Source organism: Lissotriton vulgaris, chromosome 10 (assembly GCF_964263255.1).
Source record: "Lissotriton vulgaris chromosome 10, aLisVul1.2, whole genome shotgun sequence".
NCBI classification, from domain to species: Eukaryota; Metazoa; Chordata; class Amphibia; order Caudata; family Salamandridae; genus Lissotriton; species Lissotriton vulgaris.
The window spans coordinates 770,833,608-770,861,204 of NC_141698.1; the positions used below are offsets into that span (position 1 = coordinate 770,833,608).

The 27,597-nt window shown below is 47.3% G+C and overlaps 1 protein-coding gene across 2 annotated transcripts in view; it reads left to right on the forward strand.

Annotated features, from left to right (window-relative positions):
• PALS2 (protein associated with LIN7 2, MAGUK p55 family member) overlaps positions 1-19,188 on the forward strand; it is a 985,569-nt gene extending 966,381 nt beyond the window's left edge. For both annotated transcript variants that reach the window (XM_086941681.1, XM_086941682.1), the window contains exon 13: positions 17,792-19,188. In XM_086941681.1, the coding sequence (XP_086797807.1) occupies positions 17,792-17,968 (177 nt within the window). In that variant the 3' untranslated portion in view covers positions 17,969-19,188. The remainder of the gene's footprint in view (positions 1-17,791) is intronic.
• The last annotated feature ends 8,409 nt before the right edge of the window (positions 19,189-27,597 follow it).

Genomic DNA, 27,597 nt, shown 5'->3' on the forward strand with positions numbered 1-27,597 from the left:
GTAGGTCATTGAATAAGATGAGCATGGTGTGATTAAATTCATATCCCAGTAAAAATTAATTGTTTCATTGCAGACCAAATGGTTTGTACTTGAATTTAGCCCTACGGTGCACCACATTCTCATGTTGGAGTATGACTGCCCAGGTTCCGTTGGGTGGGATGGGCCAATCGCCTATGTTTTTTCTTTGTATAAGTTTAACTTCAAGCACTGATGCTTCTGTTTTGCAGTTTGATTCTCTTATTGCGACCTGATTTTTTTTTCTTTTGTTTTTACTGCACTTTACACTGATCAGTGCTATTATTTGTTTGTAGGTTTATCAGGCTTAGGCAACCCTGACATGCAAATTTCATGCATGCCAATTAATAATAGATGCACTCAATGGAGTACAATAGTTAAGTTATATGCAAAATACTAGTGTGAGAAAGTTCTCTTTCTTGCATTGGTATGCCCCCACTTTTTTCTGAACTGTTGATGTGCTTTGACTGAGTGTGCCCTGGGTTCCTGCCAACCAGGTACCCAGGGCCTTTGTTCCTTTCCTAAAACTGTGTGGAAACTAAAACCCAATTGGCATCTCTGGCCACCTGTCAGCCCCTAGTAAATGGCACCCTAGGTACCCAGAGCATGGTGACCAAAGAAGACCCATGAGGGCTGCAGCACTTATTGTGCCACCCTCAGGGGTCCTGTACCCTGACACCCACACACTGCCTTTGCAGGCTGAGTGTCTAGGTGCAGGACTAAACAAAGAGTGACATGGCACACATCCCTGTGTGCCATGCACACAGAGCCCACTGCCCTGGCATACTTCAGTCACCCCTCTAGCTCGGCGCCCTATGCCAGAGGTGTGGGCACAGCTGCATGAGCCATGTGCCCCTACAGTACCCAGGGCCACTCCTGGGCACTGTAAGTGCAGTGATTCCATTAAGAGTATATGGTGCTGGGAGGTTGTCATTACGAACTCCACAGCACCATAATGGCTACACTGAAGACTGACAAGTTTGGTATCAAACTTCTCAGCAAATTAAACCCACACTGATGCCAGTGTGGGATGTAATGTAAAATGCACCAGAGGGCATCTTAGAGATACCCTCTGAAAACCTAACCTACAATCCACGTCTGGGCTGAGTGGCTGCCACACAGCAGACATGTTGCTGGACCCCTGGGTGGAGAGCCCCCGCTCTCCTGGGCCTGCAACAATGCACATCATGGGCGAGGTGCTAGGTCCCCTACCCCAGGATGGGCAGGGGGAAGCTTCAAAGGCATGACGCCTCTGTGAGCTTCTCCAGACCATTTGCTGTACCCAGCAACTGGCCCCCACCATTATCCAGCATTATGGGTATCTTTCATAGATTCACATGCCTGAATCATTCCCCGTCGTCGAGACGGGAGTCCCCGGTACATATAAAAGTAATGTCCTATAGACATACATAGAGAAATGTAGGCCTAAGGGCCTTGCCTTAGTAGCCTATCTATGTCCTTTTGTAAAAGGGACCAAATTCCAGAAGGTAGCCAATCAGCTACCACCTCCCTCTAGAACCTTCCCGTCAGGAGTCTGTCTCTCCGATATTCTACCGCACGTTGTGCTAGGGAGTCTCCACCTGCGTTCTCCTCAGGTTTCATAGTTTATCTCTTTTTGTCACAGAAATTGTATATTTCCTTCAAAACTGAACTATGGCTGATCAACAGAAGAAAGGTCTCTTCAGGGCTTGCTCATCCTGTGGTAAGAAAAGACTACATGTCGATGACAAGCATGAAACTTGCCTGTACTGTCTTTATCCTGATCATTCTCCCAAAGAATGTCGAATTTGTAGAACATTCTCTACAAAGACACTTAAAGACAGAGAAGGAAGGCTGTTCCTCTGGTTGAACAGACTGAAAACCAGAAACGACCTGGAGTCTTCAGAGGACGGTGAGATGACTTCAGTTTCCTCAAAAATATCCTTAAAGAGGCCAAGGGTTATTTCCCCTAGCCCTTCAGACGTTCCTCCTAAAAAGACTGTCTCAAAGTCTTCAGAGGCAAAATCTACCACGTCTGTTAAGGAGGCGCCTGCCTTCAGGAAGCCTGCGCAGTCGTCGACAACAAATCTGTCGACGCTTCCCTCAGCGATGAGGAAATCCATCTCTACAGTCTATATTTCTACATCGACGACGACTGTGTCGACTACCACGGCGTCATCAGCATTTTCATCGACGACGACTACTCTATCGTCTACGGCGGGTAAGCCTGTGTCGTCGATTATTCTCATAAAAAAAGCACTCGCGTTGCCCAAGATTCCGTCGACGACGACAACAGCGTCGACGACGAAACGAAAACTGTCAACGCCTACTCCGCCGACGAAGACCCCCCTCGACGACAGGCGTGTCGTCGTCTAAGACATCGACGACGGTAAAAACATCATCGTCGACGAAGACAGTCGTCAAGCACATCGACGACGAAAATACAGTCGACAAGCACACCGTCGACGACGAAAACCTCGTCGACAAGCACACCGTCGACGACGAAAACCCCGTCGACGAGCACACCGTCGACGACGAACACACCGTCGACGACGGAACAGTCACCGTGCTCTCCAATCGGAATTCAGTCGACGACGACGCTGTCGACGCTATGGAAACAATCCAACTTGATTCCACCCAAAAAGAGTACAAAGGATCCAATTACACCGGAATTAACGTCTCCAAGCAGGGTTCAAATATTGCCCCCATCTAAACTACTGCAAGGCGACGAATCGGACTCTGACCAGTACGATCAGGCCACCAGTCCTTCAGATCTTATAGTGAAGTGCCAAAGCACAGATGAGGATGGCGATGAAATAGTGTTTACTGAAGAAACTGTACATTCACAGGTACAGAAGCAGGTCACACCTATGGTATGCCTTCCAGTATCTGTAGTCTCAGATCTACAGTACTTGATACAAGACTACAAGAAGCGATTTCCTGACTCACCAACGGCCCCGTCAACAGAAAAAACTCTGGTGTCATCTGAGCCGACCTCATCTCCAAGACTAAGACCATCACCTTTGGTGATACCTCGAGAGAGAGAGAAACAGTACAACATATCCCTTCTACTGACGACGAGGGTGAGGAACCAGAAGAAGGGGAGGTACGGGACGACCTTTCCGACCACAGGGAGGATGAAGACTACATCGCTCCATCTCCAGCCACACCTGAGCCCACTACCTCGGACTCGCCGCCAGCGGACATTGGCGGATTCCACAATTTAGTGGAGAGAGCGGCCACGAGATTCCATATGACTATGGATTCCAATGAAACGGACTGTTTCTTATGACTTTAAAGACCCAGTCAGAAAAACAACTAGATCAATTCCAATCATTGATCACTTATGGGAACAAGGGCAACAATTGATGCAGACACCAGCCTCGGTCTCCGCAGTGGTACCCAGACTGGATAAGAAATATAAGGCACCAGCAACAGCACCAACATGCCTTACGGGGCATCCAAAGCCAGATTCCGTGGTTACCCAGGCAGCACAAAAGAACTCTAGAAATCCGTCCTCTCCATTGTCAGCACCACCAGACAAGGAAGGCAGAAAACTAGACGGTATTGGCAAACGCTTTTCAACCACTTCAGCCATGACCATCAAAGTAGCTAACGCCATTGCACTACTAGGACGCTACAATAGGCTTTGTTTGTAGAAGGCTTTATTTCGATAAAAATTTTATCTTAAAAAGCCTCACAATAAAACAATCTCACATTACAAATTCCACAAAATAAAACAAGGAGGGAATGGTCAGACACAGTATACCATCCAGTAATAAAAGTTTGATAACACATTAAAGTTTAAGAACAGATTAAACATTATAATCATTTATCTTTAAGCCTTCTTGCTCTAATAATCCATGCCCAGCTAAGGAACTTAGAGATGGCACAAACATATACTAGCCGAGTATCTGACTTGAGGATTCCCAAAGCCATCAAATGAGACCTAGTGCCCATATTCCTACACTGGTTTTAACCACCTAGATCTCAGAAGTTTATATGGAGTGCACTCAAATAAGATATGGGGCACTGTTTCCAAGATCAGCGGACAGAATGGACACGAACTAGGGAAGCTTGGTGACACGCTCCAGCGTGCTGTAAACTCGCCAAGAGGAAGTGTGCCAATCCTGAATTTAAAATACAGCATGCGATCACGCGGTTTTGTAATAAAATCAAAATAAGGCTCTAACGAGGGTATATCCTTTAAGAAAAGATAGTTGGAAACAATCCTACCATTTTTAGGGTTTGAATATTTTTTATTATACACCCAGCTCCAGTAAATCTGCTTCAATTGGGATTTTGGCACAGCAGATCTAGTTGACCATGCCTCCCCCAACCCGAGCTCAACAAGTAAGGATTTTACATTTCGCAGCCAACTTATTTTTGCCCAACCAGACATAGACAGAATTTCTGTTAGCTCTTCCGCATAATGAGCAAGTTCCGGGACTCGCCATAAGCGTGACCACAATAGCAATGGGCGGAACTGGGCCTGGTCCTTTATTGGGCGATTCCCCAGATCGTACAGTACCGGAATCATAGGCGTACTTTGGGGAAGGGACAGCAACAACCTAAAAAATGTGTTCTCTGACTGGGTAAGCTGATCAATGTTACAGGCACCCCATAATTCTGCCCCGTACAGGGACCCACTAACTGCTCTTGCGTTGTAGATCTCTACAATGGGGGAAATAGGTTTTGTTGCAGAACTACACTGTTCTTTAATAAGTGTGCCTGTTACCCTTTTAAGGGAAAGGACCATTTTATTAATGTGAGGGCCCCAATGCATTCGATCGGAGAGTCTGATGCCCAAATAATCAAATTCTCCCACCCTATCCAGCTGCACCCCATTCAAGTTTGGCGGAATTCCCATTTTTTTTTTGGCGGATTTAATACTAGATATTTAGTTTTGCCAGTATTAATTACCAGACCCCTAAGTGTGCAGAACACATAGAAACTATCAAGTAGCTACTGCAAACCCACTGGGGACTTCGAGACGAGGAGGGTGTCGTCCGCAAATAGCAGGGTCGGGATACGTTCTCCCACCAGGGAGGGTGCATCTGCAGATGTTCTTAGCAGATGCTCCACCTCTCCATTAACATAAAGTGAAAATAGGGTGGGGGCTAGCACACATCCCTGGCAGACGCCCCTACTCACAGCTATTCTAGATGTTTTTTGGCCCTGACTACCCCACCTCACCTGGGCGAAGTTTCCCTCGTGGAGCTTGATTAGAATACTCAAAATGTATGAAGGCATACCCAGGTCCTGCAGAACCCCCCATAAACTCTGCCTCAGCACTAGATCGAAGGCAGTCTTCAGGTCTATAAAGGCCAAGTAAAGACTGCCTCCGCCCAGAACTGTCTTCCAGTACAACAAATGGAGTCGGAAGACTTGCTCAATTGTTCCCGTTCCAGAGCGGAACCCTGCCTGTAAGTCCGACAGAATTTTGTTGTCTTCAACCCACTGGAGGATTCTGCCTAATACTGCCTTCCCTATAACCTTTTGCGTGGAATCTATTAAGCTAATAGGGCGGTAGTTGGCGGGGTCGTCCCTAGAGCCCTTCTTAAAAATAGAGACCACCTCCGCCCCTCTCCAAGACTGCGGAATTGACGCACCCTTCATGATGGCATTAAGGAGACCTGCCAAAATCCTCCCCCACTCTGAATAGTTTAAACGCAACAGATCTCCTGGAACCCAATCGGGGCCTGCTGCTTTGCGCGGAACCAAGGAGCAAATAATCGCTTCAACCTCTTTTGCAGTGAATCCAGTGGCCTCCTCCTTGGGCACCTCAAGGCTATCCAAGGGCTAGACTTGTACGCCGAGGGAGTCATCTGTATACAGGGAAGAAAAATGGGCAAACCAACTGTCACCAGTGATGTTACAGGTGATCAGGGAGCTATCCGGTCTATTCCTTGATCTTACTAGATCCCAGAAACTTCGTGCGTCCTTCCCCGCACTAGCCTTCTTGAGGTCATGCCAAAACTTATCGTCCCAGTCCCTCTTAATGGCCAGATTATAATTGTATTTTGCTACTTTAATCAGAAACTGCTGCTTACCCTTAATTGCCTGGATGAGTAATGATTTGTTTACTCTACAGTTCTTAGAGTACCAGCCTGGTTTATCGCTGCGTTTCTGGCGCCCCTTGGAGATATTGCCTTTAGTCATAAATAAATCTCCTAAGGCTTTAATTGTACCACAAAATGTAGATGAGATAATGGTCAGGTTTGAGCCACCAAGTTCTATTTTGTTTTGGTGGGAAGCCAAAATGGAGCTAATAAGTTGGACCTTTCCTTCATCAAGCAGAATTTTAGGCCATTTGAGGCGTCTGCCACAATTTGAAGGGCACACCTCTGCCGAAGAGAGACATTCGAGGGGGGCCATAGACGATAGAGAGCTCATCCATAAGGGATGCAGGGTCAGGGAAAGCGGGTTATGGTCACTAAGGATCGTGGATACAACCACCATATCTTCCACATCTTTCCATAACTGGAAGTCTAGGAGAATATAATCTATGCGAGACGAATGACCAACTCTATTGTAAGTATCCGCCCCCTTCAATAGGCAATTGTGGGTGGACATTGCCCCATATCTAACAGAACTGCCTGATAACTTAAAGGAGGAAGTTCAATCACTCCTTAAAGAGGGACAAACGTCGGCATCAGAGCTTATTGACTGTGCTGTAGATGTTGCAATGACCGGCTTCAGACAGCTAGCAGGTGCCGCAGTCTTGCGAAGACAAGGGTGGCTCAAGGCAACATCCTTTCGTCAAGAAGTCCAACCTAAAGTACTTGACATGCCCTACGATGGCCAACACCTCTTTATGGAGAAAATAGACTATGCCTGTAATCAAAAAAGATACGGACACTGCACGGGCACTTGGCACGTTACAGTTTAAAAACCAGTCCTTTCGAGGGAACAGGGTTAGAGGTCAGCCCTCTTACAGAGGATCATACCAGAGCGAATCCTCTTAAGCATATAACCAAAGCCGAACGCAATACCAGCAGCGGCAACAGCAACAAGGTCGTCAGACCTCATACGGAAAGTCCAACTACAGGGGAAGAAACCAAAGGAAACCCACTGGCGGACGCCAATGACCGTTTCCAACAGCCAGTCCATCCACCATCTCGTTCTTTCAAAATTGGAGGAAAATTGACACACTTCCTCCACAATTGGAGATCAATAACTACAGATCGGTGGGTGCTCCAATTGATCCAATACGGACATTCATTGGAATTCAATTCAATTCCCCCGACAACTCCTCGCAAGCTCCAACACAGGCACCTACGACTACTCCTTCAAGAGATCTCTTCAATGTTAAAGAAAGGAGCAAAAGAGCGAGTACCATCAGCTCACAAAGGGAAGGGATTTTATTCCCGCTTCTTTCTAATGCAACAGAAAAGGAAAAAATGGAGGTCCATCCTAGATCTCAGGGCACTCAATATATTCTTGAAGAGTCAATCGTTTCGGATGGTGACTATCCAAGAGATCTTGGGATCGCTGGAGAAAGGAGACTTTATGACGTCTTTTGACCTACAAGACGCATATTATCACATCCCAATACACAAACGCCACAGAAAATTCCTCAGATTCGCAGTAGCGGGTCAGCACTATCAATTTTGTGTCCTCCCATTCGGCCTAAAATCAGCACCTCGAATCTTCACCAAATGTCTCTCCCCTGTGGCAGCATTCCTAAGACAGCATGGACACCAAGTCTTCCCCTACCTCGAAGACTGGCTGGTGAAAGCACCATCTATAACAGGCGCAGTAGAGTCTTCCAACGCCTGTCTCAAAATTTTCCAGCAACTGGGCTTGACGCTCAATCACGAGAAGTCTACCTTACAGCCCTCCAGAATTCTTACATTTCTTGGGGCAACTTTGAATACAGAATGTTCAAAAGCATTTCCATCTCAAGAGAGGAAGCACAAGGTGATTACTCTGGCCACCGTAGTAGCTTCAAAGAAAACCATACTGGTCTGTACATTCAAGTCCCTTCTATGGATGATGTCCTCGTGTATCCTGCTTATTCCACACTGTCTGCTCAGGATGCGCCCCCTGCAAGAGGCCTTGACCAGACAGTGGACTCCGAGCACAGGCTCTTTCGAGGATCACATCGCGATTACTCAACAAATATCCAAGACCTTGCTCTGGTGGAGGATGCCCAAGAACCTTTCGCAAGGACTACCATTCCTGCTACCTGCAACTCCACACGTAATAACTACAGATGCCTCTCTAGAAGGATGGGGAGCGGTCCTTCAAGAATTACAAATCAGCGGCAAATGGACGGACCAGGAAAGGCAGCTCCATATCAACCTCTTAGAACTGAGGGCAGTTTTCCTATCTCTGCAGGCCTTCCTCCCACGCATCACAAACTCTCCAGTGCTTGTCAGAACAGACAACACCACGACAATGCACTACTTGAACAAGCAGGGAGGGTCGTGTTCGCTTACTCTATCTCGCGAATCGCAGAAGATTTGGAACTGGCTAGTGCTCCACAATATCACACTGACAGCAGAGTATGTCCCAGGCAAAGACAACGTCATAGCAGATGCTCTAAGCAGACAGAGATCCCTGTCCCACGAATGGGAACTCGAACAAAGTGCTGAATCGCATATTCTTGGAATGGGGGAGTCCGCAGATCGACCTCTTTGCCACCAGGGAGAACGCCAAATGCCGCAACTTGGCATCCCCAGTCCGGTCACTCGGAAATGCCTTTTCCATCGCATGGCGCAACGTGTTTGCGTACGCATTTCCGCCATTTCCCCTCATTCCAAGAGTCCTTCGGAAAATGAAAGCGGTGCGCTGTACACTGATTCTGATTTCCCCGTTCTGGCTGAGGCAACATTGGTTCACGGACCTCCATCGCCTCTCAGTCCAACCGCCAATCCGTTTGGGTCAACATCCATCACTACTCACGATGTCCAAAGGCCAGGTACTGCACCCGAATCTGAAGTCTCTCAGTTTATCGGCATGGCTCCTGAGTACCGAGAATTCTACCAACTAGACATTCCGCAGGAGTGCAAGGAGGTCCTCGCGAAAGCAAGAGCGGACAGCACAAATAAAACCTATTCCTTAAAATGGAAACGATTTTGCATGTGCTGTAAGGACAATGGTCTCCATCCTTTCCGGGTTGCTCCAGAGCAGCTATTACCATATCTGTTACACCTGGCACAATCGGGATTTGCGCATGCCTCTATCAGAGTTCATCAGATGGTGCAGTGAGCTAAAAAACGGTGTTAGATCTAGCCCTGATCTCTTGACTGGGTGAGAGCTTTCTGCTTAATTCAGAGACTCTGTCCCTCACCACCCCTTGTTGTAAATATCTATCAGAGTTCATCTGGCAGCAATTTCCCGGTTTATGAGAACATCAAAAGGACCCTCTCTCTCTGGTCCCACCGGTTAATAAAGCAATTCCTTAAGGGGCTCTACAGATCCTTCCCTAGACCAAGAAGAGTGCCACCAACATGGCATCTCAATGTGGTACTCAACCAATTGATGAAACACCTTTCGAACCAATCCATAGGGCGGATCTCAAACATATATCCTGAAAGACAGCCCTTCTATTGGCTCTGATTTCAGTTAGAAGGGTCAGCAAACTACAGGCTCTTTCCATACAAGATCCCTTCATGCAGTTCAAGGAAGATAGAGTAATTCTAAGAACAAATCCTCGATTTATTCCTAAGGTCCCATCGGACTTCCATTTAAATGAACCATTAGTCCTCCGATCTTTCTTCCCAAATCCCAGTACTGCAGCTGAAAGATCCATGCGTTCCTTGGACCTAAAGAGGTGTCTTAAGTTTTACCTTGACAAAACAAAACATTTCAGGAAAACGAACCAGCTTTTCATCGCTTTCTGCAGACCACGGAAGGGCATGCCACTTTTCAAACAAAGCATTTCACGATGGATATCTTCTGCAATTGCCTTTTGCCATGACAAAGCAGGAAGGCCATTACAATCCAAAGTACAAGCTCATTCTACAAGAGCTGTGTCCACATCAGCCGCGCTATTTGCTGGCGTGCCAATACTGGACATTTGCAGGGCAGTGACCTGGAAGTCGCCGCACACCTTTGCCAGGCACTACTGCCTGGATACGGAACTGATGCAAGATGCAGCTGTGGGCAAGGCTGTGCTTCTCCACCTATTCCAGTGAGGCGAGCCTTCATCCTTCCCACCATCCTTCACTGGTAATTACATTTATTTACTTACTTCTTGTTACTTGTTGAGGGTTCTTAGTCCCATGATATATATTATCTCAGACTGCTTATGCTGTTCCATTAGAAATGTGCATAATGTATTGCTTACTACTCTGATTCAGGCATGTGAATCTATGAAAGACACCCATAATACTGGATAAGAAATGCGTTACTTACCTGTAACTGCAGTTATCCAGTATTGGTGTCTTTCATAGATTCACATGCAACCCTCCCGCCTCCCCTGGAAGGTCTCACCTCTCTCTCTAACAAGTATTACGCCTACCTAGCTTGGTGTGTACGAAAATCTGAGACTGAGGCTCCTGACAGGAAGGTTCTAGAGGAAGGTGGTAGCTGATTGGCTACCTTCTGGAATTTGGTCCTTTTTACAAAAGGACATAGATAGGCTACTAAGGGAAGACCCTTAGGCCTACTTTTCTCTATGTATGTCTATAGGACATTACTTTTATATGTACCGGGGACTCCCGTCTCGACAACGGGGAATGATTCAGGCATGTGAATCTATGAAAGACACCAATACTGGATAACTGCAGTTACAGGTAAGTAACACATTTCTTCCTGACCCCCACTCTGGCGGGAAAAACAACGTCAGGAAGGGGAGTGTGCCAGCCTGTGCCAACCCCACCCCTCAGGTGGGGGAGACGAGGTGAAGCACGACCCTGGGCCCCGGCCATCTTGTAGAGGGGGGGCCCTGCACAATCGCAACTAGGCTCCTGCCCCCCTCCCACAGGAGAGGAGCAGTCTAGGGGGTGTACCCACCCCTGGACAGGGACCTATCAGTCCCTGTCTTTGCCCTACCTGTAACGCCCCTAAATTCAGTATTTAGGAGCTCCCTGAACCTTCCAGGCCTCAGATCCCGATAAGTAAAAAGAAAGAAGATCAAGAAGAAGACCCGCCGTGCAGCTGCTAACAGGACGACAACAACTGACTTGGCCCCAGCCCTACCGGCCTGTCGATCCTGGAACCTGCTCCTGCCTAATCCCGGCGACTCCTGCGGACAGCAACCCTGGGACACCCAGGAGACCTGCCTGCCCTGACCCTCTTAAAGCCTGGGACTCCCATCAGCAGAGGCTCTGCTGCAACAACACCCCTGGTGCCAGCCATGAAGCTCCGGACCAACCCACCGAGTCTGGCCCGTGCCTGAGTGATCCAGGACCACGAGGACATCCCCCCCGGCGACTGGGACCCAAAATCCAATGCCCTAAGACCCTCCTCGATGACGCCTGCAGCCTCAGGACAGAGGACCCCTCCGACCGCAACCAGCAGGGGGTAAGATTTCCCGACTTCAAAAACCACTCCTGCACCCGTCGCCTCACGGCCCCCTGTGACCAACTCCTGGGTGCCTACCTATCCTCCAAGATCCCAACTTACCCCTCGAAGTGTTGGTCGCTCCAGAAGATCCTTCGTCACAGAGCCTGCAGCCTTTGTTCCCTTTTCAAGTTCCTCATTGAATAACATTGACACCCGACGGCTCAAAAGCCCCCTTGACCCAGCCGCTCGAGTGCCCCTGGTAGTGCAACCTGTACCCTATCCTACTTCCCATTTGCCCTGAGCAAGTGACCAGGAGCCCAGCTCCCACAGCCGCGTGGCCTGCTAGCCAGCAGCCACCAACCGGAGGCCTCCTTTCCCTCATTTGATAACATTGGGCCTAGCTACCTCTGCACCCGGCTGCCCCTGAGCCGCTGGGGGTGAACAAACTGTACTTACCTGACCCTGGGGGACCCCTGAGTCTATGCACAGAACCCTACTTCACCAGCCAAGTACTCACCTGGAAACCGATAACTCACTTACCTGCATTGGATACCATTGACTGGTTTGACTCGAATAATCTTCTAAATGTGAAGTTTTGGAAACTAAAAATATTCATATAAAATCACCCGAATTCCGAAGTACTCACCTGTGATCAGGGGAGAAGCCAGTACTGTACCTTGTAGCCCAGTACTGAACCGCAAAAGTAATCCTTACCGGGTTTACTAGTAATCTGTATTTTCTCCATAGGAACCCATTGTCTGCTTTTCTATGAAATTTCTTTTAAGTTTCTAGTTTTGAAAACTTGAAATATTCTTTAAAAATCATACGAAATACTGAAACGCAATTACCTGCCTGTTTTGAGTTAAGACCCCAGTGCTGGCCTTAGGAGCCCAGTACTGGATTACAAAAGTAACGTGATCGTACTTTACCTGCAACTGGAATTTTCTCCCATTGGATAACATTGACAGATTTTCATTGAAAAGTTTCTAAGTGGGAACTTTTAAAACAGCTTTACAGTCATGAAAATTCACTACAGTAACTAAAACTTTTTTGCTACCTTGGTTTCAGCTTAGACCCCAGGACTGAATCTAGGATCTAGTCCTGGAACTACTAAAGTAATCTATATTATAATCAACTGTACTTCTATGATGACAATTCATTGAGCTCAATGCTAAAGTGTGTTTAGAATTGTGTTGCCTACTGCAACCCCTGTATCTATTGTGTTCACAAACGTCATTGCAAAGTAATTACATGAGAGTACTCCTATTGAGAAAAGTATATTTTGATACCTGTTGGTTCCAAAAATAAAACCACTATATCTTTTGATATAAAAACAATTGGCCTGGAGGTCAGTCCTTGAGTGTGTGAAATCCTTTGCTGACTTAGTGTGTACAACAAATGCTTTACACTGTCCTCTGGTACTGCCTTACTGCTCGACCAAGCTACCACTGTTGAGAGTAAGGTCAATCCTGACTTTAACCTCTGGGGCTTGTGGACTCTATACACACTGTACCTCATTCTGGTCTAGTATATATATAGAGCCACTTTCTCACAACTAGGCACAATTTTATAGTCGTAGTTGGCCATCAGGGTTTTTTCTTGTTGAGGTTTGTCATTGGTGACAAAAACAACAAAAATTATCAAAGTAATCCTTGTCAAGTATTTTAACATTTAGGAAAACTGATAAGGTACATTAAAGAAAATGAATATTTGATGTTCATTGTAACTTACTTGAATGTTGTGCTGTCTCCTCACAGATGAAATTAACACCACCATGTACGCCGTGTTTGGGCGGTCTGACCCTGCAGGCGCGTCTTCGGGCCCCGCAGGCTGAGGTTAAGTAGATTCCCTGGGTCCCACGCCTTTGGGTCCCGCGCCTTCAGCTCCTCGCCACAGCCTCCTATCGGACCCATTCCCGGGTCCGTACCGGCGCCGATTGCACCTGCACAGTGATCTTCCCCGTCATCACCCAGCACTGGCCCCCATACAAAGCCGCCCAACCAAGGCTTGGTGGTCCAGGCTTCCACTTTCCGTGGCGCATTCCCTTTCGCCCCTCCTGACAGGGACTCCAAGAAGAAGCCTGGATGGTAGCGTTGGACTTGCAGGATGCCTATTTCCACATATCCGTCCTGCTGGTCCATCATCGCTACCTGCAGTTTACAGTGGGCCAGGAGCACTTTCAGTTTGCTGTGCTCCCCTTTGGCCTCACCAGCGCTCCTTTGGTGGTCACCAAGGTAATGGCGGTGGTCGCAGCTCATCTGCAGAGATCAGGGGTTCCAGTCTTCCCCTATCTCAATGACTGGTTGTTGAAGGCGTGCTCATCCCAAGTAGTCGTCTCCCATCTCCAGACTACTGCAGACCTCTTGCCTTTGCTGGGGTTCACTGGGTGTCAATGTCACACCTGACTCCCTCTCAGATACTCCCCTTCATCTGAGCAGTTCTGGACACAGTGCAGTTTCGGGCTTATCCTCCTGAGTGGCAAGTTCCAGATATTCAGGCTATGATACCGATATTTCAGCCTCTATCCTGGATTTCAGTGAGAATGATTGAGGCTCTTGGCCCTCATGGCCTCTTGCATCTTCTTGTGGACCATGTCAGATGGTACATGCAGGCTCTACTATAGGACCTGAAGTTCCAATGGGCGCGGCATTAAGAAAATCTCACCGACCTGGTCCGTATCTCGGAGGGTACTGGGAAAGACCTGCGGTGGTGGCTATCAAACCACGATTAGGTCTGAGGCAGACCCCTCTCCCTTCCCCGTCAAGACCTCAAAGTAGTGTGACAGTGCTTCCCTTCTGGGATGGAGCGGCTATCTGGGAGAGGAGGAGATCAGAAGACTCTGGTTTCTGGCGGAAGCCTAGCTCCACATAAATCTGTTGGTTCTTTAGACGATCCGGCTGGCACTAAAAGACTTCTTGCCGTCCATCAAGGGGAGGCTAGTCCACGTGTTCACGGACATCACAACCCCCATGTAGTACTGTAACAGGCAAGGCGGGGTGGGGTTGTGGACCGTTTTTCAAGAGGCTTTGCGTCTCTGGACTTTTCTGGTACAGCAGGGCATTACCCTGGTGGTTCAGCATCTGGCTGATTCTCTGAACGCCAGAGTGGATAAACTCAGCTGAAGGTGCCTAGCTGATCACGAGTGGCATTTCCACCTGGAGGTGGTCAAGGACTCTTTTAGCGGTGGGAAGAGCCTTGGTTAGATCTGTTTGCCTACTTAAAGTATGCGCACTGTCAGCATGTTTTGTGCACTGAAGTTTCCTAGGCATCTCTTGCTCGGCTGCGCTTTTTGTCACGAGTGGAGCTCCGGCCTCCTGTACGCCTTTCCGCCTATGCCACTCCTACCCCGAGTGCTCAAGAAGATCAGGAGTGACCAGGCACAAGATATTCTTGTGGCTGCTCCGGATTGGGCATGGAGAGTCTGGTATCCTGAGTTTCTCGCAATGAGCGTCAATCCCCCAACCAGGCTGCCCCTTCGGGAAGATCTCCTGTCGCAGCACGAGGGGAGGGTTCTCCACCTGAACCTGTCAACTCTCCACTTCCTTGCGTGGAGATTCTGGGGTGAGAGCTGACCGCTTTCGACCTTCCGAAGTCTGTGAGGTCATTCTGGCTGCCAGGCGTCCTGCCACGAAGTCTGTATATGCCTGCTGATGGCCCAAATTTTGTAGATATTGTACAGAACGGTCTATTGACCCTATATCTCCATCTTTATCTGATATCCATATGTTCATACTTTCCTTGGCCCATCAGGGCTCTGCTCTGGGCACCTTGAAGGGCTATCTTTCATCCCTTTTCTCTGGCTGCCTGATCAGCCTTCTCTTTTTCGAATCCCCTTTGGTGCAGAGATTCTTGACCCCTTTCACCCTTTATTATGCCACAGTAGGACCTTAATTTGGTTCTCATCTTTCTGATGTGTGCACCATTTACTGCCCTCTACGGCTGCTCACCATCAAAACAGCCTTCTTAGTGGCAATAACCTTTGCCAGGAGGGTGAGTGAACTGCAGGCACTGTCATCACAGCCTCTGACTGTCTTTCCGAATAAAGTGGTGCTCCTCAGAAGGACATCTTTTCTACCTAAGGTGGTAACACCATTTCATATGGGGCAGTCGGTTACTCTCCCACTTTCTATGCACCTAAGCACCCTTCCAAGGAAGAGGAACGTTTCTATTGTCTAGATCTAAAAAGAGCGTTATCATTCTACCTCGATCAAACCAAAGAGTTCCAAGTGGATGACCAACTCTTTATAGGGTATGTGGGTGCAAAGAAATGGCGTGCTGTTTAAAAGAGGACTATATCATGCTGGGTTATCCTCTGTATCAAATGTTAATGCTTAGCAAAGAAGGATCCTCTTGATTGTCTTGGAGACCATTCCACCAGGGTAAAAGTGGCTGTCACGGCTCTCCAGCGTGGTGTTCCTGTTTCAGATATCTGCCAAGCAGCCACATGGGCATTGCTGCACACGTTTTCCAGACACTACTGCCTGGATTCCCAGGTTCACAGAGGCCTGTTTAGTCGCTCTGTCTTGCAGGTCTTCCTGGGCTAAATATTTCCGTAGTCCTTCCACTGTGGATGGCATATCTTGGGTATCTGTTAAAAGGTAAGGAATCTACAGCTAGATGTCTCTATCAGATGGACTTGTTACTTACCTTCAGTAACGTCTTATTTAGTAGAGACATGATCCAGTCGCAGATTCCTTACTGAACCACCCATCCTTCCAGCACTGCGTAATGGTTCTAGTGTTGAGGGCTTTTTCCTTTCAGGGCCTAGTTTTTTTTTTTTTTAATTTTAACACCCAACAATCCATCACTTTATGACGCTGGGCTTCTGGAGTGGAAAAGTACTGACGTCAGCGCGCCGAGTTGTGGCGGCTATATTGACGATACGGACAGGACAACAAACACGACGCCTATGACATCATGCGAAGTCCACTGGCTCAACCTCCGGTGTGCATGGGTAGTGGTATCAAAAATCGTTTGGTTACAGCCCCACGCCTGGTAGTTCAAAGGTAAGGAATCTGTGGCGAAATCATGTTTGTACCAGATAAGGCTTTGCTGAAGGTAAGTAACTTGTCCTTTTGCTCCAGCACAAGTAGAGAACTGCAGTGTGCCATATATTGTTAAATAGGGCTCATTCCTGCCCTCTCTTTCACACTGTGCATCTTGCTGCTTTTCATAAAAGTATGATAAATCTGGCCCTGTATGTACAATATCTTCTCTCTCACCTGCTTTATTGGTGCCACCTTTCTTTGACATGTGATGGCATTGTGAAAATGATGTCACTGATTAATAGGATGTTCGAAGATGTTTTGTAGAAAGGTTTTTTTTTTTGAAGTTGCGGAAAATGTCATTATGAGTTAACATTTTTTACACCGTCTAAAGAATATATGATTAGAAAGAATAAACCCTTTGAGGCCCTTCATAAGCGCTGATCAATCATATGCTAGTAGTGACCCGTAGAAAATGCTTTTCAAAAGGTGAATGTAGAGCTTATCATACATTTTTTATGAACGTTCATGAAGAAATGCCATCTAAAATCTAGAGTCCTCCGAATGTGTGTGTTCGAAAAAAGAAAGGTGGGGCTTTCATAATGTGACAGACAATCCATATCATTCAGTGAAAATCAGCCTATTTGACTACCACCACAGAAAAGTGCAAGCTGGTGAAAGAAAACAGTGTGCCATCTCAACTGGTCAGTTGCCGCTTTCCCCCCCCCCCCATTAATACTTGGCAACTTGACTACAACCAGCGGCGGTTTCTCCGCAATGGCTGAGGAGCGTCACCCTACTGAGAAAGAAAAATAAAACGACAATAACATAATTCGAGTGTTTTATTTTTCACTGGCAGCTGACGCTGCAGAGTGTGGGGCTTAACGAGACAACCCTCTCGACACTAGCGAGGAGGCGTGGAGGGCACTTAAAATTTCTCCTTCCAGCTGTCTTGTACAACTGGGTGGAGAAATGGCATACGCTCCCAGTCCCTTCAAGAACGCCTAAGAAGGCCGCTCGGACAAATCAAGGCGCTGTCTCACAGCATGAGAGCAGCGCCAGGAATGGGTGGGGAGTCTGGGAGCTTGTGCTTGCCCAGGAATTCCGGAAGAGGAGCACCGAGCTGTCCTGCAGATGGAGAGCAGCAGGAGAAGCAGCTAAGTGAATTTGTATTTTAATATTTGCTCTACCATTTTATTTTAGCAGCAGCCGCTGCTGACTACAACTTGGGGGAGATGAATGACCTGCAGATGACAGGACTGCTGAATTTCAGGAGTTGTGTGCTTGAACAATATGCATTTTATGGCCAGACTCCTGATTGCATTAATCATTTTTACAATTATTTGTTTAAATAGGACACAGATTTGAAAAAAACAGTCGATGAAAGTGCTCGGATACAGAGAGCTTACAACCACTACTTTGATCTAACCATCATCAATGACAATCTGGACAAAGCTTTTGAAAAACTTCAGACAGCTATTGAGAAACTAAGAACAGAACAACAATGGGTCCCAATTACCTGGGTCTATTAACTGCCAGTGTTCGAAACATGATGCCATTGGATGCATTGACTGAGACCTTAAGCTGAGATGACTATATGCACAGGGTGTGAAGATACCTACAATGCTCAAGCCTTTTTATTCAGTGTAAATGCAGATGAATGTACACTGTTCAGAATTTTTTGTAAAATTTTGAAGAGAAAGTGTACTTAAATACGTAATTTATTTTAATTTTTCTAACTTTTTACAGAATCTTTGTATTCATGTCACATGAAGGAAATGCGTTGAAGCATTTTGTATGTCTTGATTTATTACTTGGTCTTTATCATCCCAGAAATGATCTTTTTCAATGCTTAAATTTTGGTCTTACATTTTCACTGTGATAAAAGTATACTTGAAATGCCATTTTTAATTGCCTATTCACATAATTAAGGAACTGAAATTACATAATTCTGCATTCTAAGGAAACACTATTTCTTATCCTTCTAAGCATTTATATCAACCTCTTCTGACATTAGAATGTTCTATTTTAATGTTACAACCTTCACCCAGCCAACCATGTCAACAATTTAATTGTGAGTTTCTGTACTCTAACTTAAGTGTCTTATAGACGCTTATGTTCCCAAACGTAGTTTCCCAATTATAACGCTACAGATATAAAGCAATACATTATATATTACTTGTTTAGCAAAAATCTTAATCATCCTGTTTGGATAAATGAACTATATATCCGAGGAAACTAAAATAATGGTTGTTCATAAACTGGCTGGGATTAATGGGTAGCTGCATTATAATAGGTAAAGCCATAATACTGTGAGTTTTCTAGTAAGATGTATAGTAGGGGTGGAGAGTAGAGGGCATTTAAGTCGGGCCATGCAGTGCCCTGTATTTACATGTTAAATGCACAGTCTTTTTCCCAATCCCTAAATACCTTTAAGTTGCCAAAGGGGTCTAAGCCAACAGCTTGTTTGTGTCTAACAGTGGCTACCCATATGAATTTTCTTTTGACTTGAAAGAACTTGCCTAAAATAAGAAACAAAAACGTTTATACAAATGTTTTCATGTTTTGCCATTACTCAGTATTTGTATTTTAACCTGTGATGTTTGTTGTTGTTTTAGAGCACTCATAGGTCACACTTGACTTACTTGTTTATGCTTTATGAAGTATGTTATAATATAACATTTGTGTTAGTCGTCATTCGTAGCTTGTTAAATGTAAACGTTTATCATTTGGAAATAATGTTGAACTGCTATGTTGCTTGTATTTTTTGGGGGGATTTGGGGGCAACAGCCCTAAGACTGAACGCTATCCTATGGTGTCTCTTTACATATATATATATATATAACAACTGGTAAGAATTGAGTGCTGACCAAATCGGTGATTCCCTACAATTTGGTAGTACTAATACGCAAAGAAATCATTAGTTCTCTTTGGCCCGCCCGTTAAAAAGTTGAAATAATTAGCTCTTCTGCAGCATTGGAAAGCACAGCTTAATAGATATTCAAGTAAAGGATTGTGCTCGGATCCCAGTTTAGCTTTACTCGTGTGAATCTCCCAGAGAAGCAGAGAAAAAAGGAACTCGCTGAAATAATAATCATTTTTACTGTACCAAAAATGGCAAAATGTGTTGTGGTTTAAATCGCCATATCCTGGATTGTTCAACAATACGATGAACTATCCTTTTGTACATAAACATCCGCACTTGGACACAATCGGAACAGTTCAAATTGGCATTTCTAACTACAGTCCTGCTATGCGAGTGCAATGCTCGTTTGCAGTGACTGTGGTAGGTGTAAGCACTCTCCTGCTCCCTAATGATGAGTTGAGAAGGCAGCAGAATGCTTTCTTCTAGATGCTGCTTGATAACAGCTGATTGCACTATCAAGAACTAATTGTTTTATCAGGCTGTTTTAAAAAATGATTTGATTTGAAAGTATATAAAATGTCTAAGCATTTATTAACTGTGGGCACAGTCGTCTTGTATGATTTATATATTATTTTACTCTCTACTAAATCGTGACTTTGTCAGCCTAAAACACCAACGGTACTGACTGCACCATACATTATTTCAGTGATAGTCAATAAAATTGCATGGAACCATTAATTTCTACACAAAAGCAATGGAATCGAAATTTGCCTAGCTTATGCAACGGTAAGTTTCAATTCAATTAAGGACACGGAGGCGAGGATTATGTTTTTCTTTCTCCGCAATTTATTACAATAGGGAAAACACAGCAGCCTCAGAAAAGCTCATAACGTAGAAAAAATGCTCATATCACAACAATGAAGCATTATCAATACACAATCCAAGAAAAAATGTCTCTGGGACTACAACTCCCATCCTGGTAACATAAACAGTCTGCCCGGAGTCCTTCTTCTATGATCACAGTCCATAGATAGGAAGTCCCTTCTCCATGTTCTTCCTCTTTCTTCGCGCGAATTACGCACTCAGATCACTCCGGTCATTGGTCTGATTTGGAACCGTCATTTCCTAACAGAAAAAATAGAACAGCGTAAGCGTTGTAACGGAAGGCACAGATGCTTACAGCCGAATTAAAACAATCACATGACCAAATTTAACCATGAGGAATAAACCATGAAAACCTGGTTACTTACTGCCATACGGGCGGGATGTCGCTCGACGACGTCTTGGGTGGGATAATCCTCGCCTCCGTGTCCTTAATAGAATTGAAACTTACCGTTACATAAGCTAGGCAAATTTCAATTCTATGGCAGGACCGGAGGCTCAGAATATGCTAGTTTAAAGCTTACTCACCACCAAATTCGCAATATCCACTACAGGCTTAAAGTAAAAGTTCTTAAAGGTGGAATCAGAGGACCAGTCCGCGGCCCGCATCAAATCTTCTAAATGAGCTCCCACCGAGAAAGCCTTAGAGGCCATGGCCCCCCTGGCAGAGTGAGCTCCGAAACGTTTGGTATCAATACCTGCCTCTTGCATGACCCAGCGCACCCACCTGGCTAAGGTGGGAGAAGAGACTGCATGGTGTGGTTTTCGCAAGGCAATTAACAATTGTCTCTCGCCCGGAGGGCGAATGTCCCAAGTCGCATCCTCATAAGCTTTCAGACACTGAACAACACACAGTTTCGGGACATCCACGAAGGCCGGATACGAAATGGTTCTAGAAGCCGACTCTGTGTGTCGACCAATCGTGAAAGTGACACCATCTGGTGAAAATACGCGTGCCGAGACATCCAGAGCACGCACATCCGACACTCTCCGGCAGGACACTAAGCATAAAAGCATAGCCAGTTTCGCCGAGAGTTCCTTGACAGACAGGTACCTATTAGGTTGCCAAGATAGAAAAAGGTTCAAAACCACATTGACGTCCCAAAGGACAGAGTAACGGGGCTCCGGCGGCAACGACAATCGGATGCCCCGCAAAAGCCGGCACACAAAAGGATGAACTCCAACCGGAGTACCGTCAACTGGATGATGCGCCGCTGAAATAGCCGAACGCACAGCATTAATTGTGCGGTAGGCAAACCCATCCACGGCCAGTTCCGCCAAATAATTCAACACGGGAACGACTCCCGTGACCAAGGGATCCAAGCTCCGTCGAAGACACCAACAAACCCACTTAGACCAAGCGGATTTGTAGCGCTTCGACGTACTGACAGCCCAGGCTTTGGACAACAGACCTTCAGCTGATCTCGAAAGGCCCGGGAGCGACCAACGTCGCCTGAAAGCCTCCATGCCATGAGGCAGAGAGAGCCCTGAACGATGAGATGATGCGGATCTCGATCCGGATTGAGGAGCAGGCGAGAAAACTGGGGGGAGTAGGATTGGAGAATCCCAGGAAAGTTCCAGAAGAACTGGAAACCAGACTTGATACCGCCATAGCGGCGTCACCAGAACCAGCTCCACGTCCTGCCGGCGAACCTGAGCCGCCGTCCGCATCACCATCAAAAAATGTGGAAACGCAAAGGGCTTCTCCTTACTCTAGTCCTGGAGAAACGCGTCCGTGGCCTCTGCCAGCGGATCCGGCCTCCAACTGAAGAACCTCGGGAGTTGATGGTCCAAGCGGGACGCAAACAGGTCCACTGAGAAAGGACCCCACAGCTCATTGAGCCAGCGAAAGACCCGAGCATCCAACATCCACAGACTGGAGTCCCGAAGGTATCTGGAGTGCCAGTCTGCCACCTGGTTGGCCTGACCCGGCAGAAACTCCGCCGTTACCGATACGTGATGGTCTAGACAGTAATCCCAGAACTGCTTTGCCAAATTTGCCAGTGCACGATACCTCGAGCCTCCTAGGTGGTTCACGTATCGCACTGCCGACACATTGTCCATCTTTAGCAGGACACACGATTTCACCGAGTCCCCGGTCCAGCAGCGTACCGCGAACGAACCCGCCAGAAGTTCCAGACAGTTGATATGCAACTTCTGTTCGTCCAATGACCAGGTGCCGCGTGTGGAAAAATCTCCACAGCGCGCTCCCCAACCGACTCTGCTGGCATCAGACTCGATAACAAGGTCCGGGGTAGACCCGAAAATCGCTCGGCCATTCCAGGCCTCCATGTGAGTCAGCCACCACGACATCTCGTCCTTGACTTCTTCTGAGAGGGGAACCATCTGGTCGTATGACATGCCCCTGCGCAGATGATAAGCCTTGAGATGCTGAAGGGCCCTGTAGTGAAGAGGGCCCGGAAAGATGGCCTGAATCGAAGACAATAGCAGGCCTACCACTCTGGCAACTTGTCGTAAAGACGTGTGAGACTTTGCAATTGTTTGTCGCAAGACGTGCTTGATCTTGGACAACTTCCGCGATGGAAGACTGAGGGAAGCGTTGACGCAGTCGACGATAAATCCCAAAAACTCTACTTTCTGAGAGGGTACAAAAACTGACTTGTCGCCATTGATGACAAAACAGAGTTCCTGAAGAAGGTCCACAGTCTGGCACAGTTGGGACAGCAAGCATTGTGGACATTGCGCCATCAGCAAAATGTCATCTAAATAGACGATCAGGCGAATCCCCTGCGCCCGCAAGAATTCTACCACGGGATGTAACACTTTCGTGAAACACTATGGAGCTGAGGATAGACCGAACGGTAGGGCCGTGAACTCGAACACCTGTTCCCGCCAGAGGAACTGGAGGAAGCGACGGTGTGGAGGATAGATTGGAACCACAAGATAAGCATCCTTGAGATCCAACCGTACCAACCAATCCCGCGGAAGGAGGATATCCCGGAGGAGATGAATCCCCTCCATTTTGAAATGAAGAGAAACCAACCATCCATTGAACTCTTTGAGGTTGATTACCGGACGACGGCCCCCGCCGGGCTTGTCCACTAAGAAACGGTTGCTGATGAAGCCTGAGGGGTGCCGAGTTGATTGACGAACGGCCCCTTTGCGGAGGAGCTCCGCGACCTCTTCGTCTATCAACTGGGCATCGGACATCGAAAAGGTTATAGGGCGCGGGGCGCGCACCTGAAAAGGTTGATCGTAGAATTCGATATGAAACCCGCGGATAGTTTGCAACACCCATGCATCCGCTGTAAGGTCCTCCCACGTCCTCCGAAAGGCCGCAAGCCGGTCGCCAATCTAAACCCGTTCTGCGGGGATAACACTCGCCGTTTGCGTTGTTGGCGTTGGAGTTCCTCCTGAAACCTCGTCCTCTGAAACGCTGCCCTCTTGTAGGGTAGAAGGAGTTGAAATTGGCTGAGGTGTTGTACTGCCCTCGCCCGGAGCCTTGCCCTCTGTTGCTGGCATTCTGCCCGCCACGGCCCCTTGGGAGAAACGCTGTTGGAACACGCGTTTGATACTGGTCTGGGCCTTATCAAGGGAGGTGAAGGTTGATACAAACTTCCCTAACTCCTTAAACGGTTCCCCGAAGAGACCGCCTTGGGCAAACGCCCCTGCCTCTGAAGAGCCCAAGTCCCCCAACTTCGGGTCTAGTTTGATCAGGAAAGACCTCCAACGTTCGGTGGAAAGGGCGCAGTTGGCCTCTGGCCCAATTTGACAAGACGTCGGGAGAAATGGCGGTCCCAGTAACTTAAGCTTCCTCCGCCATATCAAGAATTTTAGTAATGGGTCCTACCGCGTCAAGCAGCTTGTCTTGACACGACTGCCAGGATCGGTCAATGCCCTTACGCGGATCTTTCATAAATTTCGCTAGAAATGTCGCCATCTTGGTATCTAAATCCGGTGTCATGGCAACTTTCCCTTCCAAGGTGGGCCTAGGACATTCCCCATGGAGGCATCCCCTGGCCTCTTGCTCCAGAGGTTTACGCAACCGACTAGCCACAAACTTTGCCACCTTGTCACCCGGGGTCCAGGCTGCGGGCCGCGGATGCATAATTTCATCCGGGTCCAGCATACCTGAGCTGTCTCGTGGTAACTCGGTGGCCGAGCTCGAAGGTCGCCAGGAACGCACCGACGCCTCATCCCCATCCGAATCCGGGAAATCCCCCGGAGACGAAGGGGCCGTTCCAGGGGCCGCCACAGAGGCGGGGGACGCAGGTTGGTCAGGCGGGGACTCGGTCGCCTTAGCCAAGAAAGCGTCACGCAGATGCTCAAAGGCTCCCTTGTCCACCCCCTGGGCACCCTCCGGTAATCCCTCTCTGCAGGGCTTCTTAGGAGCGGGGGGTAACCCTCACCTGATGGACCTGGGAGGGCATGAGGAATTCCTGAGTGCGCCTGAACTAGCTTGGTGCATGCCTCCACTATGCTTGCCTAGAGACGCTCCTCCATAGGAGCTACTACCGCTGTCACGCAACGGTAGATGGAGCTGTCTACTGCCTGGTAGAACTCCTCATCCTGTAGGTAGGACTGTGAATCATCCCCATAGTATTCGTCCTCCATGCTGCCCAAGGGTTCTACACACTACCCAAGCAGCGTGGGTGTCACAGTAAAATTAGGGCAGACCGGAGGACTGCAATAAGCTTTGGATGCCAGAAACTGACAAGAATAGGGTGCACTACTCCCGCAGCGCGCAGACCCACCCTAGAGGGACCAGGTCAGCTACCTCACCGCGCGCTACCACACCAGTATCTCACAAGTGCAATCTTGCCTTAAGGCATCAAACGCGGCAGAACACCGCAGTTCAGACCCCCACAGGGGTGTTCAAACACGGGGCAAAAGGAGTACAGACCCAAAAATACGGGCGTTTGTGAGGCAGCTTGAGGGCTCGGCTCTGCGGCAGTTGGTCTCCTCAGCGCGGCTCCTCTGTGAGGAGAAAACCCGCGCCGGAGACTAACGAGACGCATCAGCGCCCTCTAACAGGTGCTAGCGCACCGCAATATGTTTAAAAGTGAAAGACGCGAAGGAAGCGAAACGGCGCTTCTGCGACTTGTACGGGGCTCTGCAAGGACACAATGACATCAGAGACCCATAGCCCCAAAACACAGAACAAATACATCAGAATTCCCCCCAAACAGCATCAAAGCAGCGGAGGAAGAACATGAAGAAGGGACTTCCTATCTATGGACTGTGATCATAGAAGGACTCCGGGCAGACTGTTTGTTACCAGGATGGGAGTTGTAGTCCCAGAGACATTTTTTCTTGGATTGTGTATTGATAATGCTTCATTGTTGTGATATGAGCATTTTTCTACGTTATGAGCTTTTCTGAGGCTGCTGTGTTTTCCCTATTGTAATAAATTGCGGAGAAAGAAAAGCATAATCTGAGCCTCCGGTCCTGCCATAGAATCCGCATTACAGCTTTTGCATCAAGAGGAAGCAGGAGATTTACTGGTCAGGTTCATATTCTGTAACAATTATACTGGAGAGTTTATGATGGAGAATTTTCCTTCACCGATTTGTCCCTAATGAAACACTGTCTGCCCTTTGAAAAGAACTACAATCGATCCGATTTTTTGTTTGTTCGTGAATCAAGTAACCCTTCAAGGTTTGCAACATTTGTTTACTCCCTCTCCCTTTGTCATGCCACAGTGGGACCTAAACTTCGTCTTTGGGCTCCTTGCCGTTTCTCACTCTCAAAACAGTTGTTCTTCGTTGCTATAATCAGTGCGGCATGTGAGTGAGGTTCAAGCTCAATTTGCCAACCCACTGTCTACCACTTTCTTCTGAGAATAGCTGATTTTACGGACACAGGCATCTTTCCTGCCTAAACTTGTGACACTGTTCCATGTTGGCCAGAACATCACCTTGCTGGCTTTATATGCTCTTCCTAACCCTCTCTAAGGAGGAGGAGGAGGAGAAACTCTGTCGCTTGGACTCAAAGAAAGCACTGAGCTTTTACATAGATCTTTTTTTTTTATTTTATTTTTTAAGAAGCACTGTATGGACGATCAACTTTTTGTGGTGTTCTCTGACCAGAATAAGGCAAGCTTATGTAGAAGAGAAACGAATCTCATGCTGGAGCATGCTCTGCATTGTTATGCTACATATTCACAAAGCTTGATTGTCTGAACAGTCCGGTTCGGAAAGAGGAATGCCTGCTCGGTCTTGCATGACTTTCTGGTATGAGTCCATCAACAGACCCAACTCCAAATAGGTACTGCTCTGGTATCCTGTCAAAAAGTGAGCAGTCTGCAGCTAGAAGTCTATCAGAAGAACAAGTCACTTAGATTTGGTAACGCTCTTTATGGGGGCCACAGATTCCTAATTGCCCCTCCCATCCTACCTGTCCTGTGGTTGGACAGTTGCGATTAATAAGATTCCAAGTCTAGGAATCTGCATACTGGTCGCACCATTTGATTTTGGAGCTCTGCATGTGGGGGTGCAGATTGTCTCAAAAGCAACTGACCTCAACTTGCGGGAGTGGCGCCGATATGACCTATGTCATTTCCAGAGCATAACAGTGTCACTGCTGAGCCACACTGCACCACCTACCAGCGTACAGAGGTACTACTGCAAAGTGTCTGGATTAAGTCGGGCACCAACTAGCAGCTCTACCAGAAAGAGCGTTGTTGAAGGTAACTAACTTGTTTTTCAGGAGCTTTTTGGCTGTCATTCAGATATCCAGCATTGTGTGCTAGGATGAAGATGGGAGTGAGGCGGGTCACCTCCTGTTCCCTTTGGGCATCGATGATGGCAACTGATTAATGCTTCAGAATACCTGTGATGTGGACACCTTTCAAGAGGAAGTTTCCTCCTCCAGGGCTGCACAGAGCAGACGTTATCTCAATCACTGGTCAGCAATGCCATGGAAGCCATTGAGCTACCATTACCTGTGGAGAAGGCCAGCTTCCTCAAAGATTTTCTTGGAACATAGGACAAGTCCCTTCTGCTCCAGCTGTAAAATGCCAGGTTGAAAATTGCTCAGTGCGTGAATTTTTTTTTTTTTACAAAAAAACACATTTTATTAGCTTTTAATCATAGGGACAGTTACACAAGTACTTGTACAGCATTTGCCCAGGGCGATACTCCTCCAGGTAAACATACTATGATAGATGTAATCACATTCTGGGCAAATGTACATATATTGCAGTTACGAAGTTTCAGGCCAGCATAACAGTTACAATACACAATGCAAGTTACATGGTGTCAGTCTAAAACCCATAGGCTACGGGGGCTGAGCCCTTGGTCACTATCATAATAAACATTTCCTCAAGCGCATGGAATTTCTAAAATCTCACCCCTCCTCTGACAGTTTTGCGGTTCAGGCTTCATCTTCCTCCAAGCAGAACCCTGATCTTTTTTGCACTTCGCCAAATAAGGAGTCGAAGAAGATTGAGAC